At 63.0% G+C, this 13944-nt stretch overlaps 1 protein-coding gene across 4 annotated transcripts in view; it reads left to right on the forward strand.

Annotated features, from left to right (window-relative positions):
* The window catches only part of IQSEC1 (IQ motif and Sec7 domain 1), a 136881-nt gene extending 124603 nt beyond the window's left edge, over positions 1–12278 (forward strand). For 2 of the 4 annotated variants that reach the window (XM_018067213.1, XM_018067212.1), the window contains exons 10-14: positions 612–711; positions 2087–2248; positions 3048–3224; positions 7789–7838; positions 8929–11083. In XM_018067213.1, coding sequence (XP_017922702.1) covers positions 612–711; positions 2087–2248; positions 3048–3224; positions 7789–7838; positions 8929–9426 — 987 coding nt within the window. In that variant the 3' untranslated portion in view covers positions 9427–11083. Of the gene's footprint in view, positions 1–611; positions 712–2086; positions 2249–3047; positions 3225–7788; positions 7839–8928 lie in introns of all 4 variants that reach the window. The other 2 variants (XM_018067214.1, XM_018067215.1) reach the window with 2 other exon arrangements.

A 13944-nucleotide genomic window follows, 5' to 3' on the forward strand; every position in this document is an offset into this window, starting at 1 on the left:
ATGGAGCGTTCGGCCTCCGCAGCTCCTGGCCCGGCCCCTCAGCCCCCGGGGAGCTTCTTCCTGACACCCCAGCAGAGGCCTCACGGCTCCCCGAGCAGGGGCAGTGCCAGTCTCAGCCCCAGGACTGGAGGGCTGGACGTGGCAGAGAGGGGCTCCCCAAGAGGACGTTGAGCTCTGGCCCCCAAAACAGGCAGCGTTGGGGTGAAGACAGTCCCACAGCCGCCTTCTTCCCCGGGACCCCGGCCCCTGTCCCCGCCCGATGGAGACCAGCCACTCTGCCCAGGCCCCCGAGCCTGGAGTCCAGACATGCGGCTTCCGGTCCTTTAGGAGCCCCTGACCTTGAGCAAGTCGCTGGGCCTGGTATCCTCCGCTGTCCGACTCATCCGTCAGCGTGTTTCGCTGGGCTTGCGTGGGGCCTGCGGGCATGAGTGTCCCTCCTCCTACCGGTCTTCGCTGCCCTGGGAGCCTGCTGGCCTCAGAGCTGCGGGGCGGGGCGGGGTGGGGGTTCCTCACACAGGAGAACACAGCCCTGGGGGCTGCGAGAACCGTGATTGCCTGGGGTGCCCCCGCAGTGCGGGCCTGGGGCTCAGCCTGTGTCTGCCTATCCCCAGGTCACCAAGATCTTCCAGAAGAAGAAGAACTCGGTGACATACAGCTTCCGGCAGTCCTTCTCTCTGTACGGCATGCAGGTCCTGCTCTTCGAAAACCAGTGTACGTGGGTCCCAGCGTCCAGAGTTCACGTTCCCACTGGTACCAACAGAGGGCCGGTTGCAGGCTCAGAGTGACCAGGGGGCATTTCATATCATCAGATGTGGGGCTCGTCACATCCACTTTCACCGTTAACTTCTATCGGGGGATAAGATTTTACATCTAGGGCAGAGAGAGTTTACTTAAATAAAATGTTGGAAAGACATCCAGTAAAGACATCCAGTGGGTTTGACCAGTTGAGCGAGGGTCGTGCCTGAGGGGCCGCCAAGGTTCCCACCAGGGCCCCAGGTCCGCACGCTGGCGGCCGTGTGGCCCAGCTGTTTGACATCTCGGGGCATCGAACTCCCCCCAGGCTGGAAGGCTGCCCCCGCCCTGCTTTCCCCCGGGGAGTCTGGTGCCACGTGCTCTGTTCTGTCCAGCAGGCCCCCCGGGGAAGGGGTGGTGGTGGCAGGGCCCCCCTAGAAACAGCCCGACCAGGCCAGGTCCTCAGGCGGAGGGTCACCTCAGGCACCCGGGTCTCACACAGGCAGCTCCCGGCCCACTCACGTTAGACTTGGTCTGAACTCTGTCTTCCATTTTATTGGACTGGTTCTGAGATCGTCACGCGGGGCTCAGCTGTCCTTGGCGTCTCCCGAAAGCCAGGTCTGGGCGCATGAGGCCCGAGTCCCTGCGCGGTGGACGGGCTCCCCAAGCTGCTCTGTCTCCCCGGCCCGCGTCCCGATTTTAGGAACCTGCTCAGGCCTCTAAGCGTTGGAGCTCACGGCCCTGAAACAGGTCTGAGCTGTGATGGGATTGTCCTCCGGGCCGAGAACCATCGCACGCCAGGCGGTGGGTGCTTGATTCCCACTGACGAGAGAGGGGCCGCCAGGACCCCACATCCCCGAGAGCTCGGAGGCGGCCCCAGGCAGGAAGGAGCGGGGGGTGCTGTTGGCTGTGGGGCGCCCACAGTGTCCCCCAAGGGAGCTGGGCGGGGTAGGCACAGAGGCCAGGCAGGGGACAGCAGGGTCCCCCGAGGTGACTGGACAGGTGCGTGGGGACACGGCCTCCGTCTCCTCCCAGACTCAGCACCCAGCCAGCCTCACATCCCAGGCAGAGTGACCGAGGACCCTGATGTTCAGGGTCCAGGCTGCAGGCCCATCCAGGGGGGGAGGACCAGGGCCGGGCCCTGCCTCTACTCTGCCAGATCTGAGCCCGGCTCAAACATGGAGCAGTGCGGACCCCAGTCGGGAGCCAGGGGGCTGTCTGGTAGTCCCTGCAGCCTGCGCCGTGGGGCCCGTCCTCCCCGTGGGGAGTGTGTCCGGGGAGCCCCGTGGACACGCCAGGCCCAAGGGGAGCTGGGGAGCCCGCACACAGGCCCGCGCTCTTGTGTCCCCCACAGACTACCCCAACGGCATCCGGCTCACGTCCGCCGTCCCGGGGGCCGACATCAAAGTGCTGATCAACTTCAATGCCCCCAACCCTCAAGACCGCAAGAAGTTCACCGATGACCTGCGGGAGTCCATCGCGGAGGCGCAGGAGATGGAGAAACACAGGATAGAGGGTGGGTCGCGGGCGTGGCCGGGGGCGGGCCCGACTCCGGAGCCTCGGCCCCTCCGCTTCCCGCGGCCACGTGCCTGGGCAGCACCCACCCCCCGCCCCGCCACCCAGACCACAGGAGGAGCATGGAGGGGACGGGGGGGTGGGCAGGGGTCTCCAGGTGAGAGCCTGTCCTGCCCAGGGAACTACATCACGGCCCTGAGGAGGCCGCGGCGTTCCTGGTGCCCCCGCCCCTCCACGTCCGGAGCTCTGGAGCTGAGCTCCCACACCGGAGCGTGGCCGGCATTGATGTCCTCTGGGCCCAAGCACCAAGTGGACTCAGGGCTGAGGCCATCCCCGGCTCCCCTGAAAGCTGGCGATACCCACCCCCGCCACCCCCCGGCTCTGAGCCTCGTTCCTGCAGTGGTCATGTTTCAGGGGACACAGGAGCGGCCCCCGCTCCCCAGCCTCCATCCACAGCCAGGCCAGGCTAGCCTGGCTCCGCTCTAGACCCAGGAACGCAGTCTTCCCCCGAGTCGCTGAGCTTCCTGCAGGCCTCGGTGCCCTGACCTTTGCAGCCTCCCTGCGGGTCTCCCTCGGTCCCAGGGGTTGGGGGGACATCACTTCAGCTCCTCCCCAGAGGACCTCGCCCCTGCGTCTCTCCTCCAATCCTGGAGGTGGCAGCTCGGCTCTGTGCCACCCAGAGCACACTACACCCCCCCATTGCTCCGCGTTGCCCTCCTAGGGGTTGCCCGGCCCCGCCGCCACCCCCTGCCTGCCCTGGGCCAGGGCCCTGATGCTCACTGCCCGGCGCTCTGTTGCAGCGGAGCTGGAGAAGCAGAAGGGCGTCGTGCGGCCCAGCATGTCCCAGTGCCCCAGCCTCAAGAAGGAGTCAGGCGGCGGGACGCTGAGCCGGGCCTGCCTGGACGACAGCTACGCCGGAGGCGAGGGGCTCAAGCGCAGCGCCCTCAGCAGCTCCCTGCGCGACCTCTCGGAAGCGGGTAAGAGCCGGGCCGGACCGCCCCCTGCCCAGCGCACACGGGGAGCTCCGCCGTGCGTAGCGGGCTTACATTGGCCAGAGGGCTGGGGGGCACCGCGGCAAAGTGGCTTGGACTGAGCTGGTCTGGGTGGCCGCCCCCAACCCACCGTAGCATCTGAGCAGGCAGAGAGGGCATCCCCTGGAGGCCCCAGGGGACGGGGCCGCACGGTCACAAGCAGGACAGCTGGGCGGGAACCCCGTCTCCCCTGCTCTTTGTTTGCCCTTCTGTTTCCTGAGCCCGGCCCTCGCACAGGGCGAGCCAAGCCCCGTCGCTCTGCACTGCCCGTGCCTGCGCCTCACGCTGACGAGGGCCGAGGGGCGATGCTGCTGCACCGTGTCAGGGGCCCCGTCATTGCCCGCGGTCCCGGGGCCTGCTCTCCCGGCAGAGGTCCTCTTCCCAGGAACTCTGGGCCTCCGTCCAGCCCAGAGGCGACGGGGAGAAAGCCTGGGCGGGAGTGTCTTTCAGTGTCGTTTCCTCGTTTCTGTGCGTGTGTGGTTTGCTGCCAGCCTCTTAACCCGCAAGCCAGCCGCCCAGGTCTCCTGGGGTGGGGTTGTGCCTGGAGCTTCAGGGAGGGCTGGCCGTGGCAGGGGTGGGGGTGGGGAGCCTGCTGCCCCCTGCTTTGCTTCCCAGTGCTGTCAGGGGCAGCCTTTCCATCCCCCACAAGGCGCGTCTGGCCAGGCAGCTCCTCCCCGGAAGAGGCTGGCTCAGTGTGGAGGTGGAGCGGAGGCAGCCAGGCACATGGACATGTGGCCATCCCAATGCTGTAGGCTCCTGGGACCCTCGACTTGCACCCTGGCTCCGGGAGCCCCACATGACCTGGGTTTGCTGGGGGGAGACCCTCTTGGGGTGAGATCAGCCTCCTCCCCCTTCCCTGGCCCCTCTCCCACCAGGTGCTCGCCCAGCCCAGCCCAGCAGCCTCAGGCATCACTGCGTGGCCAGCTGTGGGCCCCTAGAGAGAGCTGCTCGAGACCACGTCCCATCCCCACCCGCCCCCCACACCCAGCAGCGCTTCGTCCCTTCAGCATCTTCATTTCTCAGAAGTTTTCCCTTTTTCTTTATTTTTGAGTTGGATTTTTTGCTTTGCTTCTGTCTCATCATTTTTTTATTTTCTTTCCATCATGAAAATGTGAAGTGCATGGCCAGCGTGAGTCAGGCAGGGCTTCTCAACCTGGCTCTACTGACTTCTTGGGCCGGACCATCCCTGCCGTGGGGGCTGCTCTGTACAGGACGCCTCTGACCACTAGATGCCAATAGCACCCCAGTCACGACAATCAGGAACCTCCCTCCAGATTGCCGGGTGCCGTCAGCAGGGAGAGGGCAGAGTCTGGCTGGCAGCGTGGCTGTGGTTGAGAACCTCTGGTTTTCCTGCGGCTCGTGACACCCAGCTAGACGTAACCGAATTGCTCTGGGGCCCTGCAGGCTGGAGCCCAGGGCCCATGTTTGGGTTTGTGCAGTGGGGCCGCCTCAGGCCTCTAGGGGCCTCGTCCAGCCCCCGTGGATAGGAGTGGCCTCAGTGCAGCTGGCCAGTTACTGTGGCTGCTGATGGTCAGGACCCCAGGCGTCCGCTCTCTGTGCCAGTGCATGGCTGTGTGAGGGGCCGAGCTCTGAGCTCTGGCTGGTTTCTGTCGGGGATTCTCAGCCAAGAAGGACTGCAGGGGACCAGAGTCCTTGGACCCTACACTGAAGAGGGTCCCCAGGAAGAAGCTGCCTGCTCCCGACAGTGGGAGGTGAGGTTCCTCGGATGTTCCAGTCCCCGCCTGGGACAGGCCCCCCCTGCGACCACCACAGGAAGACAGGCCAGCGTCAGCCATCTCCGGAAGAGGCCATAGGCGCGCACTCTGTGCTGGACAAGGTCAGGGAGAAGCGCTTCGAGGCAGTGACGTCCCCGCCTGCGTGCCTGGCTGAGAGGGACTTGCAGGGGATGGCCCAGGGGGAGGGCCAGTGAAGCCCAGCGGTGGGCTCGTCCTTGCTCCCAGAGCGGCTGCCCCAGACTTGCGACCACCCAGCTGTCCAAGAGCCAGGACCCCAGGGACAGGGCTTCAGCCCGCCGTGAACCTCGGGGGCCCGGGAGGCAGGCGTGGTTTGGTGGCCCAGCAGGACCCAGGCAGCCGGCTTGCCAAGAGCCAGAGGAGGGCGCAGCCCCGACCCAGCCCCTGTGGAGCTGCGAGGCCTCGTCCAGTCTCCATCCGTGTGGTCTCCCTTTCGCCTCTGCCGGGGCCCCTGCTCATTCCAGGGGCACCAGAGCCGTGCCAGCCCGAGATCAAGGATCCCAAGGGCCTCCAGGCAGAGCCTCGCTGGGCCCACACAGCGCGCCAATTCGGGGGCTTTGGCTCCAGCTCTAGGCCAAGTCACCCCTCTGGGTCTCCGTTCCCCAGCTGCAGGGGCGACGAGCACTGCCCCCAGGGTCTGAGAGAGTCACCGCCCGCAAAGTGTCGGTGGGGGGCCTGGCCCAGCGTGCCAGCCGTTGTCACCCTCACCATTGAGAGGACCACAGACAAAACCTGGGGCGGGGCCCTGCTGGCCTACTGGCCCGCCCTGAGAAGCCAGCAAGCTATGAAGAGCCACACCAGCTGTCCATCCAGGCGCAGCTTCCGAGCTGGCCGTGGCCAGGCTGACCGGGCCTTCTCTGGCCCTCAAGAGGCGCCGGCTAGGATGGAGGGCTCCCTGAGGCTCGTGCAGGATTCCGAGATGGGGGCCCCCAGGGCTGCGCTGTCCCGGCCCATCCCCCTCCATCAGTAGATGGGGTGTGCATGTCCACACGCCTGTACGTGGCCTCCAGGGGGCAGGTGCCCACAGGCGTGCCTGGACTGGAGTGCAGACGAGCACAAGGACATCCCGCATCTCCTGTTGACCTGCAAAGTCCAAGAGATGATTTCTAAGAAACTCAGATTCCCTCCTGGACATCCGAGTAAGAGCCCTCCTGAGTCTTGGCCCATGCTGGGCAGGAGGGGTTCTGTTTAGCTCCTTTGAGGCCCAGCACTGAGCCCGGGCCTGGCCTGGTCCTGGTGGGAGAAGCAAGCTGGCTGCAGGGCTGAGCAGGACACCGAGGCGGAGAGTCAGCAGGCTGCCGGGGGCCGCCCCACCCTCTGCAGGGCCCCCTCTGGCGGCTGGGGACTCTGTTTCTGCCCCGTGCCCCTGCGCTGCTGCGCTGAGACAAGACAAGAAGGGGAGGCCACCCCTCGTCCATATCTGCTGAAAGATGAGGAGGGACAGGTCACCCTCGGCTGGGGACGAGGGCCACGTCTACGCAGTTGTCCGTGGTCCTCAGCACCGCATCCGCCCTGCAGCCCAGTCCTGTGGGCTCTGGGGCTGGGACCCGGCACCGCCTTCAGGGGACCCCAGGCTCCCAGCTGGACTCAAGTCTGGGGGTCAGCAGGTGAAGACCCAGGCCCTGGACACTCCCCTCAGCCTGCTGTTGCAGGCACGTGCAGCTGCCGCCGTTTCAACCCAAAGGGTCCAGACACACCCTGTCCGCCCAGCGCAGGTCAGGGTGTGGGCCACAGCACGGTACAAGGCCGCCCCTTCCGTCTCCCGGGCACCTGGGCTGGTCCAGCTCGGGGGCAGCATGGCCAGGGTCTCCCGCCTCACGTGGACAGGTGGATGTGGCGTAAACTGCTCGCCGTGGGAATGAAGTCGCTCAGTCCATCGGCCAGAGCCCCCATCTCCTGGCATGGACAGAGGGCCCCTGTCCTGCACGGCGGGGCTTGTAGAAGCTGGAAGAATGTCTGGAGTCCCTTCTCTGCCCCCAAGAGCTGGCTGGAGGCTGGACCCGGCCAAGCCCTCAAGCTGGGCACCATCATCCCCGAGAGCCTTGGTGTCCTGCAGGAACCCCCGGAGAAGTCATCTGGAGGGCCCGTGGAGGGTGGGGTGGGCTCTGGGCCTCCAGAACCAAGAGGAAGACTCAGCCTCCTCGGGCACGGCCAGCACGGATCACATGCCTGCCTCGCACCATGTGCGGGGCACTCAGAGGCGTTGTCAGTGAGGGCTCATGGCCGGGAAGGTGTGTGGCATCCCGGGGGGCTGGCACCCACAGTGGAGAGAGCTGGTCTACGGGCCCATCCATGCCCCCGGCCAGACACTACACAAAGCAAACGCGGCCCCAGAGAGAGGGGACCTAGAGCTCATCTCCTGAGAGTCCCCGCGCCCTGCAGGCTGCAGTGTGTGTGTGTGCGTGCGCGTATGTGCGACATACGACTGTGAAATCCACCAAAGGGCAGTGCAGGACCGCGCTTGGCTCGTTTCAGCTGCTGGAGGAGCCGGCCCGTCCCCACGGGCCGATGGGGCTCCCCCCACCCTCCCCGGCACCCACCCCACAGGCTTCCAGTCCACGAGAGGGGGATGAAGTTGGGCTGGTCGGAAAAGATTTTTTTTTCGTCTTTTTGTCTGTCCTTTTTTTTTTTTTTTTCGCTTTTAAAGAACCGCGTTGTCTTTAAGTGGTCAGCGCCCTGCCCCCGGCTCCGCCGGGCCGCGGGTGGCAGCGCGGGCCGCGTCGCGTCTAACCTCTGGTATTGCATGTTCTGGGCAGGGAAGCGAGGGCGTCGCAGCAGTGCGGGATCGCTAGAGAGCAATGTGGAAGTAAGTAGGAGCCCGTCCGGCTGGCTGTCGTGTGTCGCCTCCCGTCCTCAGTTTTCGCCTCTTGTCTATTTTTTTGTTCGTTTTTTTTTTCGCTCCTCCTTCCCTCCTCCACAGAGGCCAGATCCACCCCGCCTGCCTGGCACGTGCATGCCGCCCGCCTAGACGCCCCGCGCCCCTCACCGCTTGTTGGGGCTGGATCGGTGGGGCGGGTCCGGGTCTGTATGTCACGGTTTAGTCTCCGCTTAACCCCCGCCCCGTGGCCCCTGAGCATGGTTAACACCCCGGCTCCCGCACTCCAGGCACGGCCCCGCCCCCTCGCTGTCGGTCCCGCCCTCGGACTTCCACGCTCCGCCCTCCCCATCGCTTCTCCTTCCTGGAGGTTCGATTGCTGTGTGTCTGCAGTCAGGGCGCCTCGGAATTGCTCAGCCAGCTCTGGGGCGGAGAGCCGGGGGAGAGAGGAGTTCAGTGTGGATTTCATGAGGTTCCATTCATCCTCCAGCCATCTCGACATCCCTGTTCTCATCTCCGCTCAGCTTGCAGGCCTCTCTGTCTCCTCTCTTCCTGTGTTTGGTTGGCGTTAGGTAGTTAGGTAGCCGCAGTGAGACGCCTAGGCGGTGCCCACCCGCAGGGGGAGGCTCCCCCAGCCCCTCCTGCGGCCCTCAGCACCCCCTCCCCGCAGGCAGAGCACACGCCCTCGGACACTGAGGACCCAGGACAGCTCAGGGCAGGGTGTGGGCGGGAGCGGGCCCGTCTCCGCCCCGCCCTGCACACGCCGCTCACAGACACCTGCAGACACACGGTTCTGATCTGAAGGCGCGGGCCACCCCCCAGGCAGGGTGCTCAGCAGGGCTGCGTTTCCCCCACGTCTCTCCCCCAAGGCCCCTCGTGGGCCGCCAGCTGACCTGCACGGCAGTGTCCGGAGGTGGCCCCTGAGTCCAGCCTCATGCAGCCCGGCCTCTGCGGCCAGCACGTCGAACTAAGGCCTAGCAGTCACTGGGTGAAACTTTCTAACATTTTTTTTTTTAAGAGTCATTCTGCCGTAAGTGTGCTAAGCTCGTTTAATTTTGGTTTCTATGAATTTCCTTTTTAGGGGTCCATCATTAGCAGTCCTCATATGCGCCGGAGAGCTGCTTCAACACGAGACTGCCCACCTCGCCCACACCAGGCCATGCCCAGCTCCTCCTCCCTCCTGGGCTCCCTGTTTGGGAGTAAGAGAGGGAAGCCCCCTCCCCAGGCGCACCTGCCCCCAGCCCCGCCCCCACCACACCCTGCGGCCGGCCACCCCCAGGGGCCTGTGGAGGGCCCCCTCTCGGGCCCGGTGCACGGGCACCACGCCCAGTACTGCCACCTGCAGCAGAACCCGCCCCCCTACCACCACCACCACCACCACCACCCCCCGCAGCACTTCCAGCACGCACACCAGTGCCACCACGGCCCCCACGGGGGGCACCCCGCCTACGGGGCCCACGCGCACGGCCACCCGCCGCTGCCTGCGGGCCACGCGGCGCACCACCACGGGCAGCCGCCCGCCCCACCGCCCCCCACCAGCAGCAAGGCCAAGCCCAGCGGCATCAGCACAATTGTGTAGACAGCCTGAGTGGGGGTCCCGGACCCCCCCGGAACACGTGCACACCACACAGGCGCGCCCAGGGGTGGCAGCCCCAGACCAGACCCAGGGCACCTTCTGTTTGCACCTCCCCTCCGCCCCCCGGCCTGGACGGACCCCCCCCGAGCCCCGGGGCTCGAGTCACAGGGAACACAGCCCCTGGTTTGAGTTGGCAGGGGCGCCCCTCAGCCCGAGAGGTGGGCCTTGGCCTCCACCAGTCCGGAAACGGTGCCGCCGGCCGGGTAGACGTTGAACCGAGTCCCAGCCCCCATCCCCAACCAGCTCCCAGCTCTCTGCTCCCTCATTGTACCTGGGGGTGATGACCCAGCCTAGGGAAAGAAAAGATGACACACAAAACCAGAGGCAGAACCAAACACACACCCCAAAACTTGCTGCATTATTGCTCTTTTATTGACAATGGGCAAAACCTAAGTAGACCTGATATGGTTGATGAAAATACGTAAGTAAACTTTATATAATATAAATATATAAATATATAAATACATATATACATATATATATACTGTATAGGTAGGATTTGTGTGTGAAAGGCAAATGTTTCAGTCCACAGAATTAGCAATAGAGACTTTACAAGGAGCCCCACTTACCTGATAGGAAGACAGAACCTTAGACAAACGTGTGAGAGATTAGACCAAAAATGTAAACGCTAGGGACAAACTCAGATACTTCCATATTTTCGTAAGAAGAGACGCCCCACCCCCAGGACTGGCTGAAATCTTTATGCGATCACTACTAACCGTGCCAAGTAACATAGCATCTAAGTGTTTTCGAAGTCCGATATTGCTTTGTATAAATCCTTATTTTATTAACAGATGACTATCATAGGTAATCAGTATTATAACTGCTCTGTTATTTCAGGTAAGCAAATAGATTTTAAAAATGCAGTGAACTCTACCGTAGCAACTCGGGGCACTAGTTCAGAGCTGGTTGTCCCGGACTGTTGGTTACCCAGACTCTTAGACACTTTAAATGGCTGCAATAACTGTGAATTTCCATGATCCATGTTTCTTTCGTACGCATCCAGTTTACTGCACACTCATTCAGAGCCCTCCGCGGGCGCCCCACACCCGGCAGAGAGGCGTTCATCTCCCACATGAAAGCGACCAGCTCATGCCCGTCTCCCCAGCACCATAGCCCCTCATCCTGTCTCCAGCCGCCGCAGGCAGATGCCCCGGAGAACCGAAGGCTGCTGCTCCTGGCGGTTGGCGATCCAGGGCGGTGTGTGTGCTTCTGGTCTTGTTTTCTGAGTGCTGGCCGTGCCCCTCGTGATTCCGTGTGGCCGTGTGCTCGCACGCCCCCGTGTTACGCCTCCGTGACCAGTCCGAGCCCGGCGAGGAGCGCCCCGCCGGGGCCGCGCCCGACCCTCCCGCTGTGCTCTGTCGCTTCCGTGTGTGGGGGCCCCGTCCGCTCCCTCGGGGCCGGAGTCACCCACGGGCCGTCCTTTGTAGTTTCAGCCCTTCGAGCCACTGCAGCCGCCTGTGCTGTGCTCCTAGGCCGCGGACCAGAGGACCGCCCCGGGCCCTGCCGGGCGGGAGCCCCCCGCAGGAAGGGCGAAGCTGGCGCGGGACTGCACGGGCGCGGGGCCCTGGACTGCGGCGGGACAGCCCCGGGGCTCTGCCCACCCCACCCCAGCCCTTTCTCGCATCATCCAGGTCTCCAAACCAGCAATTCTGCAAGCCGAGCACTTTGTTAATCTCCAGAGAGAGCAAATACAGCAATCCAGAGTTGAGCCTTTTTTTTCTTTTTTGAGAGAAGTGTGACTTTAATCTGCCCGCCTTTATCTTCTCCTCCGTGTGGTCCTCCTCCCTTGGGCATCCACTCAGAGAGATGGGAAGCATGGCGTGTCTGTTCCGGTCCAGGCTGGGCTGGGTGGGGGCGGGGGAGGCTCCCCAGTTCCACGGACCCCGAAACTCCCGGTCACCCCGCAGAGCCCGGACCCCAAGGCGTCCTGTCTTGCGGTTTCAAGGGCGGCGGCGTGCCTGGGGACAGTCGACGTGTACTGCGTGTCCTCCGGCGTCAGGCGCGTGAGGCCACACTGTGTCTCGTGTATTTGCGAAACTCTCAGTGTTAATGTTGACAAATAGTTGGAGTAAAGTGGTAACATATTAAATATGTCGGCTTTTCTTCACCGTCTGTACCAATCGCAGGATCTAACTGTAAACTCCAGGTTGTTCCAGAAAAGATGCAGGCATGCTGGCTGGCAGCAGGCCGCGCTTTCCAGAGGGCCATCCCTGATGGGGCAGAGCCCAGTGGGGTAGCGCTGGGGCACAGGGCACCCTCTCTCTGTGAGCCAGTCAGAACCCCCACCTCCGACCTCTTGGGTCCACAGGGCTGGGCGCTTCCCGCTTTCTGCTGGCTGGGTTCCAGTCAGTGAGGTTTCATCAGCGTGTGTGTTTCGGGGACAAACGTATCACGGGATGAGTGTCCCCAGAAGGCACACTGTTCCGTGGAGGAGGCTGGAGCCGGGCTGCCCCGACCTCACAGGGAAGCAGACGTTACTGATGGGCTGATGGTCCCAGGCACTTGCCTGGGACCGCTCTCTCGGGACCCCAGCCCACCCCAAGGTCCACTCGCCCGCACAGCAGGCGGAGGCGGGGTGTCACCAGGCCGAGTGTCCTCCATTCTCACTGTCAGGACACACGTGGGGCGTTTCACTCACAGATTATCTCAGCAGGAGACCCTTAGAGGAAGCAAGCTGGTACCATCACCCAACATCTTTTCTGGGACAACAATGAAGTCATGTATTTGTATTTTTTTTTAAGTTTATGAATGGATTGTATAACAATGTAAAAATAAAGTTCATCCTAATATGACCTGCGCCTCTTACTTAAAAACGTCCCCAGTCGTCCTGTGTAGAGCGATTTTTGCATCCCCCACCGCATGCCCCCGGAGCCTCTCGGTTTTAAGATGAGCTAGGTGACAGCAGGTAGCACACGTGACCCTAGAGGCTGACTCGGCACCGCACGAAGCCGTGTCGCCACAGGTAAGCATGCACCGTACCGTCCACTGCAAAACACCACCGCCCTCCCTGCCTGAAAAACGAGCCCTTCCGTAAGTATCCTAAACACAGCAGCGATGACCCAGGAGGCAGTTTGCAGAGTGAGTCGGCGTGGGGCTGGAATGGGGGCGGGGGGCCTGGTCTCCGTGTGACCCCCCTTGCAGTCACAGGGCACACTCAGCACCGTCCCCTCCGGGGCCCTGTCGCTCACCTTCGAGTCGTCTCCCACAGTTAGAACCAGGACTTGAGTGCAGGTCGTTGAGACCTCAGGGGCCCCCTGGCTCGCGGGAGGCCCAGCACCCACCGTGTAACTGCGGAGAGAGGAGTGGCTTTGTTTCCCTGTGTGTTCTGTTTGTGAGTAACAGACTCTACTGATGTAAAACCGTAGCTGTGACCAGTGTGGAGAAAGCAAATAAATTCTTCGAAACACTCGCATTCTCACTTTTTCTGGGAAGACCGGCTGTTTCCCTGTTGGCCGGACACAGAGATCCCCAGGTGGCGAGCTGGCCCATCCCTGGTTGTGACCAAGGTGGGCTGCAGCCTCTGGGAAAACTCGAATTTGAGGATGCTGACAGATGACTTAAGATAAAGGTACTCATCGCAACGTAGGCACTGGTAGAAGATTCCCAAGGTATTTATAATTTCTAGCAGCTTTGAACAAAATTTTGTGCTTTCGTTGAATTAGAGGAGATGGACCCTATGAAGCGTGGGGCTGGGCGGGGTTGACTTGTGGGCAGAAAGACACCCAAGGGCCCAGCCCCCATCACGCGACGGGTAACATCACCTGGAAGCCAGAAAGATGGGTTCTGTTCTCCCAGAAGCAGGGGTTCTGCAAGAATGTGCTTGGCTGGTGCTGTTTCTCCTTTCCTTAAACCCAGATAGCTCCAAAGAATACCCCCCTTGAAAGCTTCACTACATACAAAACGAGGTAAAACCGGTTCATCTGATTTGCGGGCAGCGCCAGAGGTTCACGTCAGTGGCCACGATCGGCGGGGGCCCGCCCTCCACAGAGGGGGAAATTCCCACGGGAAGGCGTTCCCAGGTTTCTGCAGCTGGATGACGGCCCTGGGTTGGGGGTGCCCTCCAAGGGAGGGGAGCTGGTTCCCGGAATTCGCAGAGATCCTTCAGCCTGTGATGTCACCTCACACAGAGCTGCCGCCACCTGCCACTCAGCCAGCACTGCGGTTTCAGGCTTGTCTCCCCGGGATGGATGGGGGTGCCTCCAGCCAGCTTCTCTGTGCGCAGCGCCCCACCCAGGACCGCTGTGATCAAGATGCATCTGAAAGCACGCTGCTGGTTGGAAGGGGGCGGGGGTCACGGCACAACCACGGGCTGATCTGAGGGTGTGTGAGTTGCCAGCTGTCTGCAGCTCCTGCCCCTGAGAGTCAAGCCGGGGACGCAGCATGCAGTGGGACTCCTCCGAGAGCAGTTCCTGCTCAGTGGCCGTGCTCGGAGCTCGCCTTGTGCTTCATCGCTCAGCA

This window comes from Capra hircus, chromosome 22, assembly GCF_001704415.2.
Source record: "Capra hircus breed San Clemente chromosome 22, ASM170441v1, whole genome shotgun sequence".
Classification (NCBI taxonomy): Eukaryota; Metazoa; Chordata; class Mammalia; order Artiodactyla; family Bovidae; genus Capra; species Capra hircus.